Here is a 24,261-nt window from a genome sequence, read left to right as displayed (position 1 = left end):
TATTGCATTTTATTTAGGGACACCAGATAGTGCATGCATTCAGCCAACAATTTACTATCCTGTTTGTCAAACTAAAGTCCTGTCAACAATATTTTAATATTGTACTGTATGGTGCCTTATCTTCAGAGGCTCCATTGAGTGTCTCAGAAGGTTTTTCGCTTCGAAATCTATGTACCAGCTGGCATGTTAAAATTATAGATTATAAATCACTTGTTTAGAGTGGAAACTATGAACTATGGATGTGAACCCCTGTGTCTTTGAGCTTTATATGAAGTGCAAGTAGGGCTGCTGATGACTAAATAAATGGACTAAGTAACACAAAATACTAAATAAATGTGTGATTTCTATTTCATCATGTTTTCTGATTCCTGCAGTCACCTGGCACAGAACCCGTTTATTTGTGACTGCAATCTGAAGTGGCTCGCAGACTACCTCCGCTCCAACCCGATCGAGACCAGCGGCGCCCGCTGTGCCAGTCCACGCCGTCTCGCAAACAAACGAATCGGACAAATCAAGAGCAAGAAGTTCCGCTGCTCCGGTAGGCTCATGGCTGTGTCTCCAAACATGTCGGGTTTTCTACCCTTCAAACAGGCTTTGTTGTTTTGTTGTTTTTTTTTTCCGCTTTCCGGCTTTTGTCTCACCTTCAGCATTCTGGGACTACAGTAATTTGTTATTTCCTAGGTATTTAATCTGTGATCAGTGCTTGTAAAAGGGTTTGTTAGAGCTACCAAGGCCTGAGCTGGTACTCCTCAGTCAGTCCCTCTTGTCACACTATGCTGAGAAGGTTGGTTTTACATGCACACCACAGAGAGTTAGATGCTAGAGTTTGAATACCTGCCCATCATCAGGCTCAGGTTTCTTTCACTTTGCCTCCATCTTCCTGACGCGCCTACTATTGTGTTTATGCACTGTACTGTGCTGCCTGGCACCATGCACTGCTGAGGTTTAACACTTCTATATAACCTTGTTTGTTTGGCGGGATCTGATGAAAAAAATGATTCCATGTTTTGCTTTTGATTGTATCCCCCACCTCCCTTCCTTTTCACAACGTCCTGTCTTTCATGTGCCTTTCTTTCTCACTGTCCTCCTTTTTTCCTTCATGCCTCTCTTCCTTAGCAACAGCAAAATATTTACCACCTTTGTACTTTGTCACTAGTTCCTCCATATTGCCATGAACAATATGGAGACACTGGTTTCACTGTTTGATCATGTGCCGTCATATATAACATCTATATATGACTGTTGTGATGCATAGCAGTGACACGGCTATGCACATCTGACCTCACTGACATCCGTCCCTCTGTTTTTCCTCCATCACAGCCAAAGAGCAGTACGTCATCCCAGGTGAGTTGCTTGTAAATTTTCACACCTATCATTATTTCTCACTGTGAATCTTTGGTCCTTGTAGTGACATCATTGTTTTTTTTTTTGTTGTTTTTTTTTGCCTTTTATGAAATCCGTCTTGTTTGTCTGTTGCAGTTTTGTCATTTTTGCAACGATTCCTTTAGCACTGGAATTACCAGACCTTTAACAAAACACGGATAATGTGTAAAGAAGTTGCCTTGTGTTTTGCTTCTGGTTCATGTCTTCTACTCTTCTTTGCAGACGTATCTATGCCCCGTAAACTTTCCGTTTGTCACATTACAGCCAGAAACTCCAGTCAGTTTAGTGAAGTGGAAGAAAAGTAATGCTTTTATGACAATGACAAAATGTCTTCTTTTGTATTACGACATTATGGAGAAGCATTGTTGTGATGCATCTTAAAGAGACAAGAGGTCGAGTTTCCAGGCGTCAAAGTGTGATGTCAAATTCATTTAGTTATATTTGATATATACAGCATTTTTATAACAGCTGAAGGTAACATGTTACTTGACTACTTGAAAATGCATCATATTTCCCCAAATCCTGATCTCAGTCCCATAGAAAATTTGTAGGCAGAGCTGAAAAGGTGTATTTTTAACCAAAGAGGCCTACAAACTGCATTCTGTTACACCAGTTTTTTCAGGAGCAATGGAAACGTTTGGACTGATGTATTTTATAGTTAAGAGTTCCCTTCATGTAGTGTATGTAAATATCTGGTTTCAACTGTGCATACGTGTAAGCTATGATTAATATGAGCGAGCACATATGTTCAATATAGGATCTGTTTTCCTAACAGTCCCAGCAGTTTGGGTCCAAAGGAAGTGTGTCTTTGCTTTGGCTTTAGGACAGTCACCAAAAGGAAAAGTCTCAGAGAGAGCTGAGCAAAGAGGGGAGAAAGTGTGCCCTCTGTATCAGCAAAGCTAAAGCAAATAAAGCCCACCAGAGGACTGAGATTCCTATCAGGGGATGTTTCCGGACTCCTTAACAGGAACACTTCCAAGAAAATAACTTGGAGGAGCAGTCATGTGTGTCAAAGTATGCGTTTTGTGAGAGCTAATCTTGCTGTGTATGCTTGTGTGATTCATTGTCAATACCAGTACAGCTTGCTCTATGTAAATGAATGTGCCCTTGTATACAAAGTTAAGATAAAGTTCTGAGCTGACTTACGGAACAAATGGGAGCACTTTGAAAGCACTGGAGAGATCAAAGTGGAGTGCGATTAATGAGAATTTCACCCTCCATCAATGTTAACAAAATCCCCCACCGTTTGCACATTCAAGCTCCAAACACAAAGTCCATGAGTGCAGAACACATTGCTAATAAACAACCAGACTGCAGGGAGTTAAGAGAACTTCTACACATCCAGTGATGAGTCATTTTGCGTCTCAAAGCGGGGGGGGGGAATAAAAAAAACTCATTCTACTGCTTTCTGCACTTTTGTGTAAATCTGCCAACAGTAAAAGTGTCGCTGCCACGCACTTGTGACGCTGACGATGACTCAGGCTCACGAAATGTCCCCTGGCTCCTCCACATCCTCAAGATCAAAGACCTTTCCTTGTACTTTCATTGCTTCCTCTAGAGCAGGAAATGCCTTTTCCTGTTGTCTGGGTGAACAAGAGAAAGTTCCTTAATGACTAGTGTTGCTACATCTGTCTGCAGCCACCGCTTAGCCACAATAGAGAAGTGGCACTAATTTGGAAAAAAAAAAAATCTTTATGTAGGGAAGATGTGTAATTTGTTTCCCTAAATGCAGTTCTCTCAATGTCATTGATTAGGGTTTAGGATTAGGCTGTGGTTTGTAATCCTGCATCTTTTATTTGGGTAGATTTTTTTTGTTGATACTCAACCATATCATTTTGTTCTACTTATTTATGGTTTTCCAGTCAACGAATGTGGTTTGTGCTCCCCACGGGGTCCCGCTGACGTCATCTTTAAACTCTTGCATATTTCTGCACCGTTGCAAAACAGAATGGCACACCAAGCAACATACCAACAGAAAACCCTGGGCTGTACCCTCTAAATGGAGCATTTGCGCTGAGACACAATGCAGAGTTGCAGAGACACAGACACATTGTTCTAAGTAACTCCCAGTGCTGATCCATTATTAAGAAGCCATGATGTAACCGGCAGCACACTTTTTTGGCACGTAACGTCTATTCATAGACAGAGGAGGTTCGGCAAAGCATCGCACACTCCCTGTGCGCCTCCAGTCTTGCTCTTTCTCTATAAAGTCTCTCTAGCGCAACACACTTTGCATTTCTCTTTCATTTATCCCATGTTACGTGCATTTTTTTTTTCCTTCTTCGGTGTATCAACCTTTTGCATTTTCAGCTTCACCCCCTTCATACCTTTCCCTCAACATCCATCCTTTTGAGCGCTCTCCGTCACTGAATCTGAGCACCCTGATCTACTTTCTTTTTACCCCACTGCTTCCACTCTGTTGCTTCTTTGAAATAACTCTCCATCTCCAGTTTATCTGTCCTCATTCTGCTGAAGTAGACACACAGCAGGATGTCTATAAAGTCCTGCTTAGGTCACAGCAGGACCATGTACTAACCTGAAAGTGAGCATGTTTCCATGCATTTAATGGAGAAAGAATTTTATATAAGGGTTGTTTTGTTGTTTACTCACCAGTCAATTTATTAGGTACACCTTGCTAAATCACGGTGGATCCACTTTTAAATAGCCATTACAAGACAGGTACACAGTGGTCATAACAATACTCACGTAGGAACTGGTGTTTAAAATATGATCAGGTTGTGCTAAGGAAGTAGTATAACCCAAAAATATCTTCCACGCCTCTGCACCGCCACTAACCTGAACACTTGATACAACTTAGGATCTACCCAGGCTCTCGTGACAAAGTCAGACCTCATCATTGAAATCTCACTGTGAGAAATCGAAATTTAGCAGCAATATTTCTCCAGGCTGTTTTTGTCCTATTTTGTTAACCCTGTTTGGAGCTACAACCTCAGTTTTCTGTTCACAGCTAACAGACGGGGCACCCAGTGTGGTCCTCTGCTGCTGGTCTTGTCACCTATTCCTATCAAGGCTTGATGTGTTGTGTGTGCAGAAATTTTATTCTGCAAGATCCCTAAATGGATTGCTTTGCTGTCGATGGGTTTGGATAATTTAACATTTGCTTGAAGAAGCCATTAAACCAGCATAGTGAGTTGTCCATTGAGTGTAACAGTGTGTTCACATTTTATCTCCTTCAGGTACAGAAGACACCCACTTGAATAATGTCTGCAACACTGATCCTGTGTGTCCACCCAAGTGTCGCTGTGAGTCCAACGTAGTGGACTGCTCCAACCTGAAACTCACCAAGATCCCCGAGCACATCCCTGCATCCACAGCTGAACTGTAAGGAATTGCTTTCACCGCTATCTTGAAACTGCAGAGAGAAAGGTGTGTTTAATGTTGATGTTATATCTCATCCTCTACAGCCGCCTTAACAATAATGAACTAACAACTCTTGAGGCTACCGGTGTGTTTAAGAACCTTTCCCAACTCAAGAAAATGTGAGTAAAACTGTTTTATCATCGTCCTCTACATAGAACCTGTAATTGCAACATAGACTTTTTTTTTTTAACCACAGTAACCTGAGTAACAATAAGATCACAGAGATTGAGGATGGAGCGTTTGAAGGTGCATCGTCCGTCTTTGAGCTTCACCTCACAGCCAATCAAATCGACTCAGTTCGAAGCGGGATGTTCCGAGGCCTCGAGGGACTTCGCATGCTGTGAGTTAACGTACAACCAGGTGAAATCGAACAATTAAAATCCATGAGATCAGCTCATAGTTCTTTTTGCTCTTTGTTATATTCACAGGATGTTGAGGAACAACAAAATCAGTTGTGTTCACAACGACAGCTTCACAGGGCTTCACAACGTCCGTTTGCTGTCTCTGTACGACAACCATCTGACCACCATTACTCCGGGGGCCTTTGACACGCTGCAGACTCTCTCTACTCTGTAAGATTCTTTGTTATACATAGTTTTGTTCTGGCATTTCTGGTCTTTTTGCTCTGAACTCTATCATTCCTTCAGAAACCTCTTGGCCAACTCCTTCAACTGCGACTGTCGGTTGGCGTGGCTTGGCGATTGGCTGAGGAGCAGGAAGATTGTGACAGGCAACCCCCGCTGCCAGCGCCCGGCCTTCTTAAAGGAGATCCCCCTCCAGGATGTAGCTCTGCCAGATTTTCGCTGTGAGGAAGGTGGGTGCCATGTTTTAAGTTGACTTCTTTTTCTGTAAGTCACTATGCAAATTACAACAGCCTCTTCTCTATATTGAGTCACTTCTCTTCTCGAAGGGAGAGATGTTTTGCCAATCTCATAGATATCCTTCACTTTGTGTTTCTCTAACTTTCTGGGGTTTGACTTAAAGATTTTAACATCTCTCTCCTTCCCACAATCGTTTTGAACAAGACCTGCCGAAAGTATCTGGGATCACCCTGAATAATGGCCACTATTGTGTGACTCTTTTGTTTGCTGAATAGATTGCTGTTCAGCAGTTCCTAAGCTGCCGGTCGATCCAGCGCTGAGTGCAGTTATAGTATTGAGCTGTTTGTCTTATTGACGAGTCAGCCTATTTGCACCTGAATGACTGCTAGGCTTGTCTTTGGGCCTCAGGCAGCTTCCATTCTTTGCTCCTGTTGATCGATATCACGTTAGGGAGTCCTCCCATCCCCTGCTCTGCCTCGCTTTTCTATTTTTTTGCTTTTCTCCATGGCTTCACCAGCTTTTACTGTGATATCTTGTTTTTCAGCTACAGTGCCATCGCTTTTAATAGTTCCCCTGGTGAAAGTGTGCAAAGAGAGTTACAACGAATTCGTCCATTATGGCAGGAGTGTAATCACACACTGAAACTTGTTGTAAAATTTTACCTCTATTTTGAGTACAGTGATTCATTACATAGGTTAAAGTCTTGTTAAGAATAATTGTTTTTAACAAAATCCCTGGCAGCACAATTATTTATACTTCTGCACAACCACCTCTTTTTGAATGGAAAGTACTAATAAAACCTGTGCTATAAAATTTTACAAGGCTGGAGCATTAAGATCTTTAGCCGTTTCTCTTTAATAATCTCTTTCGGTCGTACATAGTTCTGGGTCCTCACTTGTGCTTTTCCTTTTCAGCTCATCCATAGGTTTTCTGAACCATTTAAGTCTGAAAACCAAGTTGAAAGAAGGTTGATTTTGTGTCTAGGGGACTATGTTTATGTTAATTTTGCCATAAATTTAGGTTTCTGGCAGAGCTGGTATTAGTGTTGTTACGCACGTAAACACAATAATATCCGGGGCTTTGGGAAGTGAAACAGACCCACAGCACGGTAGATAATCCACTATACTTAACCACAGTCATGAGGTGCTTTTCCACATTTTCATCATTTTCATCCTGTGCTTCATATCCATGGTGCCAATAAAGAATAATCTGGCTTCTTTCCCAATCAACTGGTTGGTGTGTAATAGAAACCCGGTGACCCCATGACCCCCATCTTTGGTCCATTTCCATAATAGAGGACTTCAGAGATTTTTTTCTTTTTGCCTGCCGTTTTATCCTTCCTACCATGAACGGAGGAAAGACAAATGTTGGTCCTTTTCCAGCTTAGTAGTGAGTAGTGAGAAGACACAGGCCTCGCTGTCAGGGATACAGAAAATTGTAAACTTCTAAAAGGAAATTTGTTGAAATTCAATCGCACTATGTTTTAGTTTAAGAGCTTTGGTGACATTTATTTTAAGCGGATTAGTAAATTCATTATTAATTGTGAAGCCAATTATTTTATTCAAAAACACCTACTTCTTAAAATTGTATTACTTATCCCCACTAAATAAATGTACTCACAATGTGTCAAAGTTCTTTTTACAAATCTTTCACAAAGATATGAAATGCGATTGCATATGTTTGCAAATAATATTAGTCCAGCAGAAAAAAATAGTTGAGTGGGTACACACGATCTAATGGTCTACATCTTAATTATGATTGATATTTTCTCTTTAATTAAAGTGCCGTTGCACATTTTTTAACATGACTTCCCTCCTGATTACTGGCTTTATATTTTTACCAGGCCAAGAGGAGTCCAGCTGTGTTCCTCGACCCCAGTGTCCCAGTGAGTGTGCTTGCCTGGAGACTGTGGTGCGCTGCAGCAACAAGCATCTCCACACACTACCCAAAGGCATCCCCAGGAATGTGACTGAACTGTAAGTGTCTCGGCATTGATTTACGGTGACGCCAGGTCTCCTGCTTCCATTGTTTCCATCTAAACCTGGGGGAGATCATGTGAAAAACAGCAACAGGGACGTTTTAACACTTGAAGAACAAGTGAAAGGAAACAAAACATCTCATCACTTGGAGGAGAGGAAAATAGTCAAACCCTGCAGTTATTCTCCCAGACATTCTTCTTCTTCTTCATCTTCTTCTGTGTTCCTTGTTGCCCTCTGGGCACTGATGTCACTCTCACACTCAGAGCCAAGGATGTCTGAGAGTGTGTGTGTGTGTGTGTGTGTGTGCGTGTGCGTGTGTGTGTGTGTGCGTGTGCGTGTGTGCATATTTGTGATGGGGCCAGAACCCTGTCCACGGGTGCAAAGGGGAGCAACAGGACATTTTAATGAGCAGTTTTCAATGGAAAGGGGAGGGAATGGAACGAGTCTGGAACTTTCCAATACTGCCTCATTTGGTTCTTGTGATGCACACACACGCTGAGCAAGCCTTAAGGCCTGTCATTGTCCCAGCAGGTGTGACCAGGTGTACCCCTCTGTTCAGGGCTTTCATCTTGTCATCTGGAGAGTTTGCTACTCCATCATTATCCCAAGTGTCCTCAGCACCATCATTACCCATCATTACCTCTGAACCTAAAGGCCTGCTAACTAACCTCCCCCCCCCCTCTACTCCAGCCGCTGCCCTTCCCACCTTCTGTGCAGTCATCAACAATAGCAGGAGCCTGGAGCTCTGCTCAGTGGGGGCTGCCCTCAAATGAGCCATTTATCAACATGACAGTCTGCATGTAGGACTTTGTGTTAGCAGTCAGAGGGCTGATTGCCTTCCTGCAGGCATAATGTTGACTTTGGTGGCCTCAACTGTTATCACATGCACCAGTCTTTGTATCACAGTCACAAGTAGAAGTGCTGGGATCAGTGACTGTTTCACCATTACCTCATTTTCCCCAGTTCATATTTAAAGAAATACATCCCATACATTAAAATCGAAAAAGCTCACATACAGTGCATACTGAGAGCAATATTTTGCTTCTTCTTGTCCAACATGGGACTAAATCACTACCACACCTTATGGAAGTGATACTTTGATGTTAACGGGTGTAAATATTCTAAAATAAACCATTGTCCTGCATGTCCTCCGTATACCAGTTGACAATTGTTCGACAGAAATGGTTCATCATTTGCAAGACTTTCAGTGTGTAGACGCTGCCACCCATAAATTGTTTGATGCAAATAAAAATGTTGTGTGGAGAGTAGTATGCAGGGAGATTACACAGTTCACAATTGGCTTTTCACGGGAAATATGACTTTGCAACTGTTCACTATGCTTGTTCTGGGTCACGGATTCCTGGACTCAATGCAATCTGCTACATTTACTCAAGTGCTTTTTGGGGGGTTTTTTTCTACCAAGTGGCATAATGTGCTGAATATAACTTAGATCTGTTTGTTGTGTAAAGTGACTTTAGAAAATTTTTGCGAATCTAGGCTGTACTCGTAAATAAGCTATTTTGGATTCCACTGAACTGAAAACTCTTGTGTCTCCTTGTTTAGGTACCTTGATGGCAACCAGTTCAGTGTTGTTCCTAAGGAGCTGTCTTCCTTCAAATACCTACAGCTGGTGTAAGCTTTACTCTTCCTGCCTAAACTATAAAAGCTGCATGCCCCATCATAGTAAATATGTTTTTTTTTTTCTGAACTTTCCTTTAAGTGACCTGAGCAACAACAAAATCTACTCTCTGAGCAACTCATCCTTTGCTAACATGAGTCAACTGACCACTCTGTAAGTCCTGACTAGCCTTAGTTGCCAGAAGAAAGAGCTGTTGTTAAATTTTGGTTATAAAAGTAAAAAAAAAAAAAAAACAGTTATTCTTACATGTGTGATTTTTATTTATTTTCTTTTATTTTTTATCTGCAGAATCCTGAGCTACAACTCTCTGCGCTGTATACCCAAAATGGCTTTCAGTGGACTTCACTCACTGCGACTGCTGTGAGTTTATTTATAGATGAGGTTAAATACTTTATCTCCATGTTGTCTATATTCTTTTAATATATTACATACCGATCTGTCTGTTCACTGCCTTGCAAAAATAGTCTGATCACTTGGAAGTTTTTCACAATTTGTTACTTTAGAACTCCAAGCTTTACCCCGAAACCTCGTGGGATTTTATGTGACAGTGGTTGATTTTCCAGCCTGCGGCATGTTTTCCTCTAGAACTGCGCTGTGTTTTCCATCCATTTTCACATTAACTCTCACCAACTTCTCTGTTGTGCTGAAGAACAGTATCCCCAAAGCATGATGCTGCCAACGCCATGTTTTAGGATGGGGACAGTATGTTCAAGGTTGTGTGAAGTTAATTTTGCACAGGCTTTCATTTAGGTAGGTCAGAGAATGAATGCCTCATTTTACTTGGTAAAATTCTAATAAAATATACTGAAATTCATGGTTACAAAGGGACAAAATATGTTAAAGGTCAGCTTGGGCTGCATTGAGTTTTACTTTTTTTTACAATACAATTTTAATTGCCTTTCTATTTCTTTATTGAATACAACAAACTGTAATCTTACATATTTTCAGTACTTGGTTCCAATCAAAAGCATCATTGTTGCCAACTGAGTTTGTAGAAAAACATAGCAGACTCTTAAACCAGACTGGAAACACTTTTAGGCCAAACAAGTCATTAAGGAGGATATTTCTGAAGCTCCTGCTGACTTCAGCAATAGTTGTGCAGATGCAGAGAATCTTTGATTGACTCCCGAGGACTGGATCTGTCTAAACAGTTCTGACAGCTTTTGAATTCACTCATACCCACACACACTCTCACACACTCCGACCTATTTTCTCTGTCTAAATGGCAACGATGGGGGTAGCAGCCAGGATCTTGTTCCGATTTCTACTCCCAGTCATGCCTCCGTCTCAGACATGTTTCCCAGTCTTCTTATTTGCATCTCAGCAGCCCGAGCTCATCAATACCTCACAATAAGGGCGGAGCATGGGCCGCCACTGTGCAAAATCACCCTGACACTGATTACAAGAGAATTTGTTTGGCCTGGTAACTGTAATGCATCCAACTCTGTCTGAGGACTTTTATGAAGTCACAAGGTCTTTGTGCACTCCCAGTGACCATGGGCTGCTAAATAACTGCAGAGCAGAAAGTAAATGAGTTGGACAGAACAATGACGAAATTAAACCAGTGTTTGGAAGTGCATCCAAAGATACAGCAGCTGCATAAAGCAGCAACCTTCTGACTCCAATCTGCTGTTCATTTCTTTGAGGAGAAATTGAGACCAGGTCCTGCAGCCTTCTTTATGAAATTGTGTATGGTTTTGTGTGTATATGTTTATGTCTGCTTAAATAGTCCTCATGCTTGTGATCTGTAGACGGCGAGCCTGTTAGTGTGTGTGTGCGTGCGCGCGCGTGTGCGTGTGGGAGTTGACTTCTTAGCCTTCCATGTGTGCTCATAGCAGGCACACTTTTTTATTACTGACAACAAAGCTTCAACAAAGCCTCCTTTTTACGGATTCGAATAAAGCTCTGTATCATAATGAGACACAAAGCATAAAGCCCTTTCGCTGAACGAATGAGAGTGAAGCTCGGCCATCATTAGCCGATGCCGCCTCGCTACCCCGAGCATGCTCCTTTTGATCTCTAATGAAGCTGCGTCCGTTATTTCTGCACTGACTCACTCACGCCACCTTCGCCTCTGAAATAGTCCCGGAGCGAGCGCGCTAGACGCCATGTGAGGCCCTCCCACCCGTGCACACCACGCAGGCTCAGGAGTACACACACGGTCAGACGTGTTCACACACTCCGTCTAGTCTACCTCGGTGTCTCAATCGGTCAGATAGGAGTCCAAGTGAAGCAGGAAACTTTGATGTTTCAATCACGGGTCTCCTATTAAATGTCAGTCGGTGCTCATGTTTTCACAAAGCAAAGGCTTTGCGGTGCAGCTAATGTAAAACCACAATGAGGTCTGCTTAATAGTTTCAATTTTAAGACCCCACAAAGGGTTCAAAGTTCAACATTGGAAGCTTCTTCGAAACCGTAGGGAGACGCCGACTTCAACTACGAGCAGGACGCTCTCGCATGTTCTCACACATGCTGAGGTGCCAAAGCCTTAATAAAGCTGCACCTTTGACTTTACACAGCAGTAAAAAGGAGAAGAATCATTAACGGCTCTGTTCTTCAAACAGAGCCGTGGTCGGAGCCTGGCATACATGTGGCGCGATTGGGGTTGGACTGATTAAAAGCGCGTATGTGTGTGTGTGTGTGTATGTGTGTGTCTGTTGCGGTTTGAGCTGCAGATTAATAAGCTGCTAATTGGCCTGCTGGGTATTAGGTGTGAGGTGTGTGAGATGAAACAGCGCCAGGGCGTGGCCATTAACGGCTTGAGTGGCACAGTGATATGAAAGAGCACGATAAGAGAAATAGCAGAGTAGAAAGTGAAGTCTGGCATGAATTGGCCCGGGGAAGGTAAAGACCATAAAGCTCAGGGAATACACATTGTAACAAGGCAGTAAGTGGCAGCAGGTGAACAAGCATAGAGGAACATTTTAAAATCATTGAAATCTGTTCTGTTGTTCTGAAAATGGTCCGAGCAAAGTAGACAAAGTTGAGTTTAAGCATCAGGCTGGATGACAACTTCAGACAGAATCACTGACTTTCTTCATGTCTAAAAACAAAATGAATAACATATTCTATTGCTTTTATTTAAAACAGTAAAGTGAACAATATTTGCAGTGATTTAGAACAATATAATATCAGTAGAGGTATAGTAATCCCAGTCCTTTGGTAGATACACTTTCCTAATAACAGGTCTGCCCGCTGTTTGCCTTCAGAAGTGCCTTAATTTATTGTGGCAAAGATTCAACAAGGTCAGCTACAGAACTTCAGACAGGCTGTGCTTAAACTGTGGTCACATGGTAACAAGGGGCCCCCTTTGCCACCATCACAAGGCAGCAAGATCCATGCTTTTATGTTCTTCACACTAAGTTCTTATCCTAGAATCTAAATTTCACAGCTGAAGTCTAATTGAACTGCAGCCTCAGTTTTCTGTCCTGAAAATGTCTGGCAGCCCCATCTGGGTGAATACAGATCCTTCTCCATTCTGATGCTTAAATTGCATTGATTTGATGCTTTATGATTTATTTTCTAAACTTGCACACACATGTAAATGGTCAACTGGGACAACTGACCTCCAATGTGCACCAATGGTATAATGTCTGGCACCGCTTGAAACGGATTTTAAACCTTAGGAATCACATAGGTAATTTTTGAAAGTATATATTTTTAAAATCCTGGTATTGGTATCAGAACCATATGTAGTACGGGGTACGGACTAACATTGTGATTTGAAACAGAGAAGCAAAAAAGGAATTTAGCAGCAGCTTAGGCTGCTTCCTGGAACTTCCCTGACTCCTTTTTTCCCTCCAGGTTTCTCATGGTTGCCACACTGCTCGCCTCATGGCCTCGGTATCCTCTGACTACAACAAACCACCCACTCGCTTTGCACTAATAAGCATTCTCTACGGCACGCAGGCTAATAAACATGTTGACTCCTACATGTTACGCTGTATATTTTCCCTCTAGCACCCTGTATATTTACACTGGCAAACTTTCCTCCAGCTCTTCCACAGCTCAGCTCTACTTGAGACATCAAACAATGCAGGAAGTTGCAATTCGGAAACCATTCACACAACAAATCTCTTCATCCCAGATGTGTCATGTATTGTTAGTGCGGACTGATTGGTGGTAACATAAGCTTGTGGTCATCTGAGGATTTGAGGTGGTAATGACCTGTTAGATTATGGCTGTCATCAATCAGCAGACCATTAAGCCCTGGAGGCTTGACGCCCGCAGTGGAGCTCCTGAAATGACAAGAAAATCAGACTAAAATGCAAAATAGTCTGAACGAACAAAAACATATGCAGATGTATTTGCACATTAATACAAAATCCCTATTGACAGGATGAATATGATTAGCTTGACTGTTTTAACTTTGCTTCATGTGTTGGAACGGTTACCCCACCCCACCCCACCCTCACCCCTCTCTCCGAGTGTGCCCTGCCAACCAAACACACAGAGAAACTTGACACCAGGCTGGTCCAGACTCTCAGAGCCTCATATTTTTGCCAGCTGCACAAAGCTTTGCCAGAAATAAGAACCACCAGCACACAACAGTGGAATCTCCCCGAAAGTTTTTCCTGATATTTCCAGTTTGATTTGTCAAAAAGAAAAAGAAGAAAAAAGAAAAGCATAGCAGTGGGCCAGACAATAGTTTTCCAGGTTATTTGTTTTTTGTTTTTTTTCTATTTGTGTGATTTTTGCAGTTTTCAAGCAGTATTTTACAAGTAGCTAATTGTAAAAGAATAAATTGTTTTAAAATGGGGATTTGTGTTTTTTTTTTAAAGATGGGAAAATGTATGTTTTTATTTCAGAAATGCATTTTGTTCCTTGATGTTCTTTGACAGCTGTCTTCTTTTTTTTTTCCAGGTCTCTTCATGGAAATGAAATCTCAGAGCTTCCAGATGGCATATTCAACGATGTGACCTCCCTCTCCCATTTGTAAGTATTGACAGTCATTTTCTTGCTCCTCAGCACCTTACAGTACCTACCATACAATTTGTCGTATTACATCAACAAAATTTAATGTATTTTGATGGGATATTTTCAACTAGATCAGTACAAGGTACCATATAAATGTGATGAGCCAAAACACGGTAGACCATATGTACATTTTTTCTTTTTCACATTTGAAATCTGAAAAGCTATGCCTTCATTCACCGGCTTCCCTGTTAGTCAGTAATTTGTAGAACCACCTTTTACTACATTCGCTTGGATTTCTGCAGCTGCTCCAGAATTACCATTGGCCTCTTGGCTTCTTATCTGATTAACACTGTCCTTGGCCGTCCTGGTAGGTTAGTTGGATAGCCTTGGTTTGTTTCCACTTATGCCAAGCTCTCTATTTTTGGATGTAGAGGGACAAAATGTGAAAAGGTTTTAAGGGTATCACTGATTTTGCAAGACACTGTAAATCTGAGTTTGTTAATCGTATGAAATGCTATCACATAGCTTCATACTTTGGCTTAAAGTTTGGCTTTCTGTGTGCGAGCCAATCAGTCTGTAATCATTTGTGTGGTCAAAGCAACACAAGCCAGAGAAAATGTTGCTTCTCTCTGCAACATCTTTAAAGCATTCAGTCTGTGTGGTTTTAGTGCCTGTTTGTTTCTATCTGGCTCTTTCGGTTCACAGTGTAGCTGTGTTAGAATGTCTTAAAAAAAAAGAACATCTTCGACCTTTGGCATCTTCTCTAAATAGCCTCATCTTCCCTTGATTGTTAGGGATCAATAAAACAATCAAGACCAGAGCTGGAGAGGACAGAGGCAGCCAAACAAAGACATTTTGTGGGAAGAAGTACACAAATCGAGGCTGCGTGAAATTTGGACCGAGGAGTGGATAGAGAGGAAGCCATTGATGTGCAGTCACTGTCAAGTGGCTTTCATGTTAGCAGATGTCAGGTGTCAGCTATTGGCCCAGCCTGAAAGATGAGCCCGTGTTCCTCAGTAATGGAACGGCATCGATTTAGGAGTGTTTGTGCTTCCAGCAGGAGGGCAAAGCGCCATTGATTCACAAGCACCAGGACGGAGGTGGTTAAAAGGCCTTTCTGCTCACACCTTTGTTTGTAATAGAGCAGTCCTGCTGAAGATGATGCATTACACAATGTGGCATTAAGATATTTTATCCTCCGAGAAGATTTATTTGTGTAGGTTAGCACCTTGTTTTTCATGGAGATATGGAGACACCTGCTGGTGATATAATGTACTACAGCAACACAACCGGACTTGAACTGTGGTTTTCTGGAACATCAGGGCAATTGGCGCCAACCCTCTGCACTGTGACTGCCACCTGCGCTGGCTCTCTGACTGGGTGAAGACCGGATACAAAGAACCCGGGATCGCTCGGTGTGCCGGCCCACAGGGGATGGAGAGTAAACTGCTCCTCACCACGCCGGCTAAGAAATTTGAATGCACAGGTGAGTTTTTGTTCTAAACAATAATATTACATCAAGCACCCCCTAAAATGTAAATTAAATGTTCCAACATCTTTGGGTTTCTGCAGGTGATGTAGACAACTCTGTGCTGGCCAAGTGTAATCCATGCCTGTCCAATCCCTGCCTGAATCACGGCATCTGTCACAATGACCCAACGGAGATGTACAGGTGCAACTGTCCTCCTGGATTCAAGGTACGAGCAGCATTATGTGCCTGCACACTTATAGATATCTACTTCATCAAACTGGACTTGCTGCAGGAGATCTGTGTTAATACGAATTCTCTGCTATAGGGGAGGAACTGTGAAACAGCTCTGAACGGCTGTGTGAGTAGCCCATGTGCCAACGGAGGAACCTGCCAAGTGACTGACGAGGATGAGGGAGAGTACCGGTGAGGAGGACGAGCTGTAAATCCAGAACTGCAAACGCAACAACAACAACAAAAAAAAAAAAAAGGGTCTCATACAAAGCGTTGCATGATGCATGCTTACTGTATTCACAGCTGCTCCTGTCTGCCGGGCTTCGAGGGCCCGACTTGCCAAATCAATGTTGACGACTGTGAAGACAACGACTGTGAGAACGGAGCAACCTGCATTGACGGAATCAACAACTACACTTGTTTTTGTCCCCCCTACTACACAGGTGAGTGCATCTGCAATTTATTTTAAGCAGCAGCGTTCTACAAAAAACAAAACAAAAAAATAATACTGGATCAACCATTTAGACACCAATCAGACCTTCTTTCATAACAAAACATATTTGTCAACTAATCAAAACAGTAAATAAATAACAAATAAGTTAATTTCAAGTTATTTTATTGCTGACAAGTCTTTCTTCTAACAGCAACAAACCTTCACAGTTTGATGCTGCCACCTTCAGGCTTTACTGAAAGGTTGACATTAATGCAGCTGGACTCTGGTCATCAAAAACATTCTGCCAGGAACTGTGGCCTGACCGGCAAAATCTGCAATGCTTTTGATTCAGGAAGACAACTTTGGACCTAAATTATCATTCTTTAGACTTGACATAAGTATATTCATGATTATTACAACTAGCACCACTGGTAAAAGTAGGAACGATTCAAAGCTAATTGGATGGTGGCACATTGAGTGTTGCATAGATCAATTTAGGCAAAAACTGAGAAAATATGTAAGGGTGCAAATACCTTTTCCAGCAAGTATTCATCCTGTATTCTAAGTGAAGTTACTTCTCACGTAGTGATCGTCATTGTCTGACTAGAAGACTTTCACTTAAAAAAGAAACTTGTACCTGTGCAGGGGAGATGTGTGAAGAAATGGAAGATGTGTGTGCTCCAGGACGAAGCCCCTGTCAACATCAGTCTACCTGCCTCATCAGCACCTCTGGGCCCAAGTGAGTGCTTCTCTCCAATCTGTTGATGGTTAACCTGTAAGCGAGCTGCTCCATTTTCACACCGATTTATTTCTGTGTTTTTTTCAGGTGTGTGTGTTCTCCTGGTTATGTTGGCGATGACTGCAGCGTAAACTACGATGACTGCAGGGAGCATCGCTGTCAGAACGGAGCTCAGTGTGTGGATGAGTTGAATGGATATTCGTGCATCTGCCCGAACGGATATAGGTCAGAAGTACTCCGGGTTACTTGTGCTTTTTTTCTACCTTGTCATTTACATGATTGTAATAAAAACTCTCCCTTTCTTTGACTTCCTAGCGGTCAGTTGTGTGAAGTTCCCCCATCTCCTCTGTCTTTGTGTGAGCTGGCAGACTGCCAGAACAACGCCCCCTGTGTGGAGCGAGGTGGCCGCGCTCTCTGCCAGTGTCCTCCAGAGTTTGGGGGTCCACGCTGTGAAAAACTGGTCAGCGTCAACTTCGTTGACAGAGATTCTTATTTACTACTCTCTGACCTGAAGAACTGGCCACAAGCTAACATCACCCTACAGGTAATCACAATCAGTTCAGCTCACCTTTTCACACACACACAGAGGCGTCAATCCTCCAATCCAAAACTGCTCTGCGTACAGGTTTCTACGGCCGAGGACAACGGTATCCTGCTGTACAATGGTGACAATGATCATATTGCAGTGGAGCTCTTCCAAGGCCACGTAAAAGTGAGCTATGATCCCGGCAGCCAGCCAGGACACGCCATATACAGGTACGGTACCACATTCAACGTGGCTCTGTATTCATTTTCCTCTCATCTTGGAGACTAAATTCTGTGTTTTCCTCTCTGTCAGTACCGAGACCATCAATGATGGTCAGTTCCACACAGTGGAGCTGGTGACCTTCGACCAGATGGTGAACCTGTCCATTGATGGGGGTCTCCCTACCACAATGGACAGCTTTGGGGCAGTGCGGCCCCTCAACGGAGAGGCACCACTATACGTGGGGGGTAGGGGCCCTCTCCAGAACACACCTCCCTCCTCTGCAGGCACTCTTAACTACTACACTACTGTTCAGTCACCTCCCTTCCCCCTTCGCTTTGTCGCCACCTCAACCAGTCCCTCCCACAAACATGCAACCCACCCAGACCTTGTCCTCCATCCTCACCATCCCACACGTCATCATGTCCGTCTTGACTGTGTCTGCTAGGGTACGCGTTCGAGTCTTTATAGTGCCTCGTGACATAACGACCAAAATCCTCAATGGGAAGATGGATTTGGATTGGAAAGGTGGATATTCACCTTCCATAGGGTGGCTATGCAAAGCATAGAGTCAGATACAGTAAAATGGTTTAGATAAAATGTGTTTGAAAGGTCTAGTCAAAGTCTAGGTTTAAGTCCAAATGAGAATGAATGGCAATACCAAAAAAAAAAATTCCATTTCCAGACACTCCACCGTCTCAGACTGAGCTGAAGATAACTTTAGTGGAGAAGTACAAAAACTTATATGTTGGTCAGTCACATAAAAATCCAATGATCTATTCTGAACTTTGTGATCTTTGCAATGAGATAACATATGAAAACGGTCAAGTGACATGAATACTTTTGCAAACCTCACAACATCACTGCAAGTGCACTGTAAACTAGCAGACACAGTCCTTCATATCTGAATGGAGTTTGACTTGCCGTTTGTTTAACTGTATTTATTTTTGTTTAATATGGAGCCACTCTTGACATTCTGAGACTCAGATCTCCAAATGTATCTGAAACTTGTTCATGTTTAATTTTATCCTCCTGAGTTTGTGAAAGTTTGTTCAGGAGTGGCTAAAAATGTTAGGTTGTACCTCTTCTTGATTTTCTGCATTGTCTGTCACTCATACAGTGAGTCTTTTTCCCATTTCTTCTGGCTTCTGTTGTATGTTTCAAAGATGTTGTGTTCTGTGGTGCAAATATAAACCTAGAAATACATTTTTTTAACCACTGGGACACACATGTTTGAAAATGCCTCTGTTCATTCCACTCATATCAGCCCTGTGTTTGCTGTTTGTCTGTGAGTCAGAAGACTCCTCTTCCCGCATATAAACTTTGATTTATCCATCTTCTCCTCCAGGCATGCCTGTGGATGTCCACTCTGGAACTTTCCGCCTCTGGCAGATCCAGAACGGTTCCAGCTTCCACGGCTGCATCCAGAACCTGTACATCAACAACGAGCTCCAGGACTTCACCAAGACTCAAATGAAGCCCGGCGTGGTGCCGGGCTGTGAGCCCTGCAAGAAGCTCTACTGTGTCCACGGCATCTGCCAGCCCGACGGGCTGCAGGGACCCGTGTGTCACTGCCAGCCAGGTTGGAGTGGCACGCATTGTGATCAGCCGGCTCTCAACCCCTGCCAGGGCAGCAAGTACGTTAGCAAATAGGGAAGCTGGGTCTAGTTTCACGTGCTGAACATGCGATCCCTTGAATTGTTTCGCCATGCGCATTACAGTCACAAACTTTAATGTGTTTTATTGGGAGTTTATGTGACACATCGACACAAAGTGGCAGTAAATGTAAAGTGGGAGGAAAATGATATGTGCAGCACAGCATTTTTATTCAGCACCGAGTCAAAACTTTATAGTCACTTTTTGGCTCAGCTGCACATTGAAGGTGTTTAAGCTACGTCTTTACAAACTTACATCTGGGGACTGAAATATTTGCAGATTTTCCTTAAGTTCAGTCAGACTGGAGCTTATTCTCAATTGGACAGAGATCTAGACTTAGATTGGGTCGTTCTGACACGTACATATCCTTTGATTTAAAATCATTCCACTATAGTCCTGGCCATATTTTTATGCTCATTGTCCCAGTGGATGGTCAACTATGTTCAAATCTTACATGTATCATATGATTTCCAACCAACTCTGGTCAGCTTCCCTGTCTCAGCTGAAGAAAATCATCCCCCAGCTTGATGTGTGATCTAAATGATGGCCAGCATCCGTTTTCCACCACACATAACATTGTGCATGTAGGCCAAAAAGTTAGATTTTAGCTCATCTGATCAGAGGAGGATCTTGTTTGCTCTTGGAAAACTGCAAAGAGATCGTTTATGACTTTCTTTCCGCCACTGCTTTCTTCTTGTCACTCCTCCATAAAGTCCAGATTGGTGGAGCGGACATCTAGTAGTTGTCCTGTGAACATATTCTGCCACCTAAGTTGTGGATTTTTTCCCTGCTGCTCCAGAATTTGCACGCTGGATTGAGCTTCTTTACATCTTGAGATATTGTTTTATAATGCTGCTTCAGAACTATCCACAACTCTATCTCTGACCAGTCTGATGTGTTCGTTGGCCTTCACAATGCTGTTTGTTCACTGAGGCTGTCTAACAAGCTACTGATCAGATTAACATTACGCCCAAAACTGGTTTAAATCACGTCAACTCCAAAGCAAGACATTAAAGTTTATGACTGCAACATCATAATAAGGGAAAGCGTTCAACCTGTATGAATACTTTTGCAAACCAATTTTTCCTCATTATTGATTACATTTGACGACTCTTGTTTTCTGCTTACGAAACATCAGCAGTGAAGATCAGTTCTTGGTAGGACGTACCTAAATGAAGTTATCTCCTCTCAGGTGCGTCCATGGAAAGTGCATTCCTCTGGACCTGCAGTCATATCGCTGCGAGTGTGAAGAGGGCTACCGAGGCGCGCTATGCAACCAGCAAGGAGAGCTGTTCAATCCCTGCCGCCGCCTCACCTGCAAACATGGCCGCTGCCAGATCTCCGACAGCGGAGACGCGTACTGTCACTGCGAAAGCGGCTACACGGGGGAACTCTGTGATGCAGGTTTGTTTGTGCTGAGGACAAACACTTCAGAGTCAGTGAAATGTTCGGACCAATAAATGGCTTGTCTGTTTTTAAAGAGTCCGAATGTCGAGGTGAGCCCGTGCGAGACTTCTACCAGGTGCAGCGAGGCTACGCCATCTGTCAAACAACCCGCATGGTGTCCTGGGTGGAGTGCACCGGAGCTTGTGACACGGGGAGCTGCTGCGTCAGCCAGAGGATGAAACGCCGAAAATACACCTTCGAGTGCAGCGACGGAACGTCCTTCACTGAGGAGGTGGAAAAGACCATCAAGTGCGGCTGCGTGGGCTGCATGTAGCGCCGTTCACCCACTCTTCCTGCCGCTGCTGCAGAGCAGAATATCGGAAGCAAGGAAAGAAGGAAGGAAGGAAGAAAACTGCTGAAAGGTGGAGGAGAGAAAGCAAGAACGAAAGAGATTATACAGAATATATATAAAACCTCTATCTATATATTATGGACAACAATGTTTGTAAAATAGGACGTTTCCTCTCCTGTGTGAGGATGTGTGACCTACATTAAAACAGAAACACCCTGAGCATCCGTGTAGGTGTGAGAACAACAAAAATAAAACCATAGTATCTGCAACATTGTTCCAAGGGGTCCAGAGATGTTGTAGGTGTTGCATTGAGAGTGAGGCATCCTTCCTACCCAAACTATCCCATAAGAACACCCCATCTATCTGTGAGACCCTCCAATGGCTCAGCCACCATCGTCCATCTTTAGCCCACAGAGGTAAGAAGGACAAGAGGGTTTATTTTAGCTCTAGAGATAAGAAGAGAGCCGAGTCCTGAGTTGAGCTTGGCTCGGTTACCTGGACAGTGTTGGACACGGGTTGGATTTAGTTGAAGACGCCACCCAGACCGGTGCCGTCATTTCTCCACCAGGATACTGCCCTCCAATGCTTACACCTACATGTCAGAGTGAACGTAAGGGGGGAAAGGGAACCTAGGGCTGGAGGGGGGCGCAGTGTTGTGGGTTTGAGGCGAGGTGCAGAGAGATGTTTGCCATAAGCTCCCACAACATAGAAATCCCCCGCAAATAAAGACTGCATGGACTGGCAGCCAGACTCATCTCTGTGAAACACACGGTCCCGACGTGGCTTGGAAGGGCTGGTGTGGCACAGCTGTTCCCCTTTTGTTCATACAGTACAAGTGGCCGTGGCAGAGGCAGCGCCCCCCCAGCATGTATCGCCCCGGGGTAGGGATGTTTTGCATAATCCTGCAGGAGGCCGAGTGACCCTGCTCCCATCAATGCCTGTAGTATTAAACCACCACAAACTGTTGCATGTGTGGAGAGTTTGCCAACAAACATGTAAAGATTTTTTCTGTATTATTATGAAGATTATTACAAAAGGTTCAGTCATCTTTTGTTTGTTTTTTTATTTTTATTCGACTTTCTTATATATTTCTTTTTGTTATATTTTGTTATAATTTGTCTCATGACGTATTCTAACTTCTTTAGTTGTCCTTGCCCAGTTTCCCACCCCATCCTATATTGTAATGCCTAACAGATTCTAATATATATATATATATATAAATATATATAAATATATTTGTATTTCATTTGGTATAGTATTTTTCTATGTTTAAGAGTACGTCTGTGTTAGGAAGCATTTAGACTGGTGGAGAGGCATTCAGTTGGTTTCCTAGTTGTTTTTTTTATTTGTTGATCTCACCTTCTTCTCCAGCAAAGTAATTATTTGAACGAACATAAAAGGCAGTATTGGTCTAGAGAAATTGTGAAATATTGTATATGTTGTCTTCCATGTGAATATTACATCTAATTCATGAGAATCTGTGCTTGTTTTTAATTTATTTTAAGCATAAGTGTTGCTGGCATTCAAATTTGAAAATAAAGTCCGAAACAATGCTCGCAATGACAGCAGGAAAAAGTGCATGGAGTGTTTCTAACGTCACTCCATAGTGAGCTATGACAGTGTTTTGGTTTTTTTTTCTCCCCTGAGGCTCACATATTTCCACTGTTTAGTGTGAGCTTGGAACTCAGAATGAAATATCCCACTCAAATTTGTTTTGTAAATTAATTACCTGACCACACAGAAAAGCGTTCATCTGCTTCATGTTTCTATGCGATGGGCATCATTTTTACCATTTCATTCTGAGAGATGTTTGCCATAGAACAAACAAAGGTGTATCGTGTTTGTTCTCTAGCTAAGATGGGCTCAACCGATCATAAGCTGCTGTCAAGCCTCAAGAAAACGGGATGAAGTTGCCTCTGTGGACACTGATCATGTTAAGGTGGATCATCCTTATATTTCTTTTTTTAGGGGCAACTGTGAGAAGCATTACATGCCAACTACTGACAGATAACAAGAAAAGGCCTGGACATGTTTACTGTCTGTCAGTTTTGGACTGGTTATCCTCACAAAAAAAAAAAAGATGCCAATTTTCGTGAGCAGTCGTCAAACCTGAATGTATAAATGTGTATAGATAAATATGAGCAATGCTTATTCATAAAGTGGTAACTTTTAGCTGTTATTTAGTTTCCAGTGTAAGATACAGGAAATTGCATTTAGAGAGTTTGGCGGCCCAACAGAGTGCTCTGTGTGGGACTGCGTTTCTCCAAATGCCTCATTATGGTGTAAAAGGCTGCAGTACAGTCACATCTTACAGGTTCCAGTTCATATTGCTACCCATGCTAACTTTGTTTTTGATGCTGTTAATGTGATGCCAGTGGTGTACAATAACATTACAGAAAAAAATCTGTTGAACCATACTGATGAGCAGTCACTGTAATATTAGGCCATGTGCCTCATAAAGGCGCATCTTTTTTTAGTTAAATGTGACTTTCTCTTCGTGGCTCTTCTCATTCCTTTGCACTGATCTGTACTGGACTGGTGCCGATAGACCTCATCATAGACATCTTAGTGGTGTTTTGCTATATTATAATGTAATTCCATAATTTGGACAAATGAACAGAAACAGATTTTTTTTTCTTCCCCTGTCCTATGAACTATATACATAAATGTTATTGTGAACAACACACCGTCTCAGTTGTATTAACATGGTGCAAAAGCTAAAGAAATATCCCTGGTCAGGTTCTGTCTGTTTGTTTTTCATGTTGCAGGACTGATTTGGGGGGGGGAGTTCAACTGAAAAACGTCATTATGCTGAATGTATGTAGTGCCACCGACAAAATGTTTACCAAATCTCCACTCTTTTCATTAATTAAACCTAAAATGTGTGTGCTTTTAAGAATGATTGTCTTTTTTTCTTGTGGCTGATTTTTTTATTATTTGACAGTTATTTTACTCTTTTACTGCCTGAATTTGTCTACAGTAGAAAAAAAAATGTTTTGTTTTTTTTGTTTTGTTTTTTGCTGTCAAGGAGATTCTAAAATAAGTGATAGAACAGCTGTGTTGGACCAAAGTCAGGCTCTCCTATTCTCTTCTGTTGAGATGATGCTCATGCAGGAAACTAACAAGAT

The 24,261-nt window shown here is 42.5% G+C and overlaps 1 protein-coding gene across 1 annotated transcript in view; it reads left to right on the top strand.

The window, feature by feature from the left end:
• Positions 1–24,032, top strand: part of slit1a (slit homolog 1a (Drosophila)) — a 95,761-nt gene extending 71,729 nt beyond the window's left edge. Inside the window, exons 14-37 of the mRNA XM_088013182.1 lie at positions 375–538; positions 1,321–1,344; positions 4,581–4,725; positions 4,809–4,883; positions 4,961–5,104; positions 5,193–5,336; positions 5,412–5,578; positions 7,429–7,561; positions 9,128–9,196; positions 9,285–9,356; positions 9,492–9,563; positions 14,067–14,138; positions 15,443–15,606; positions 15,693–15,817; positions 15,917–16,014; positions 16,126–16,265; positions 16,901–16,994; positions 17,082–17,219; positions 17,310–17,538; positions 17,620–17,750; positions 17,833–17,987; positions 19,088–19,376; positions 20,588–20,799; positions 20,877–24,032. Of these exons, the coding sequence (XP_087869308.1) occupies positions 375–538; positions 1,321–1,344; positions 4,581–4,725; positions 4,809–4,883; positions 4,961–5,104; positions 5,193–5,336; positions 5,412–5,578; positions 7,429–7,561; positions 9,128–9,196; positions 9,285–9,356; positions 9,492–9,563; positions 14,067–14,138; positions 15,443–15,606; positions 15,693–15,817; positions 15,917–16,014; positions 16,126–16,265; positions 16,901–16,994; positions 17,082–17,219; positions 17,310–17,538; positions 17,620–17,750; positions 17,833–17,987; positions 19,088–19,376; positions 20,588–20,799; positions 20,877–21,115 (3,295 nt within the window). The 3' untranslated portion in view covers positions 21,116–24,032. The remainder of the gene's footprint in view (positions 1–374; positions 539–1,320; positions 1,345–4,580; positions 4,726–4,808; positions 4,884–4,960; positions 5,105–5,192; positions 5,337–5,411; positions 5,579–7,428; positions 7,562–9,127; positions 9,197–9,284; positions 9,357–9,491; positions 9,564–14,066; positions 14,139–15,442; positions 15,607–15,692; positions 15,818–15,916; positions 16,015–16,125; positions 16,266–16,900; positions 16,995–17,081; positions 17,220–17,309; positions 17,539–17,619; positions 17,751–17,832; positions 17,988–19,087; positions 19,377–20,587; positions 20,800–20,876) is intronic.
• Positions 24,033–24,261: the final 229 nt, after the last annotated feature.

Source organism: Poecilia mexicana, unplaced genomic scaffold (genome assembly GCF_051168715.1).
Source record: "Poecilia mexicana isolate PSO_F unplaced genomic scaffold, ASM5116871v1 scaffold_15, whole genome shotgun sequence".
Classification (NCBI taxonomy): Eukaryota; Metazoa; Chordata; class Actinopteri; order Cyprinodontiformes; family Poeciliidae; genus Poecilia; species Poecilia mexicana.
This window is presented reverse-complemented; position numbering and strand designations above follow the sequence as displayed.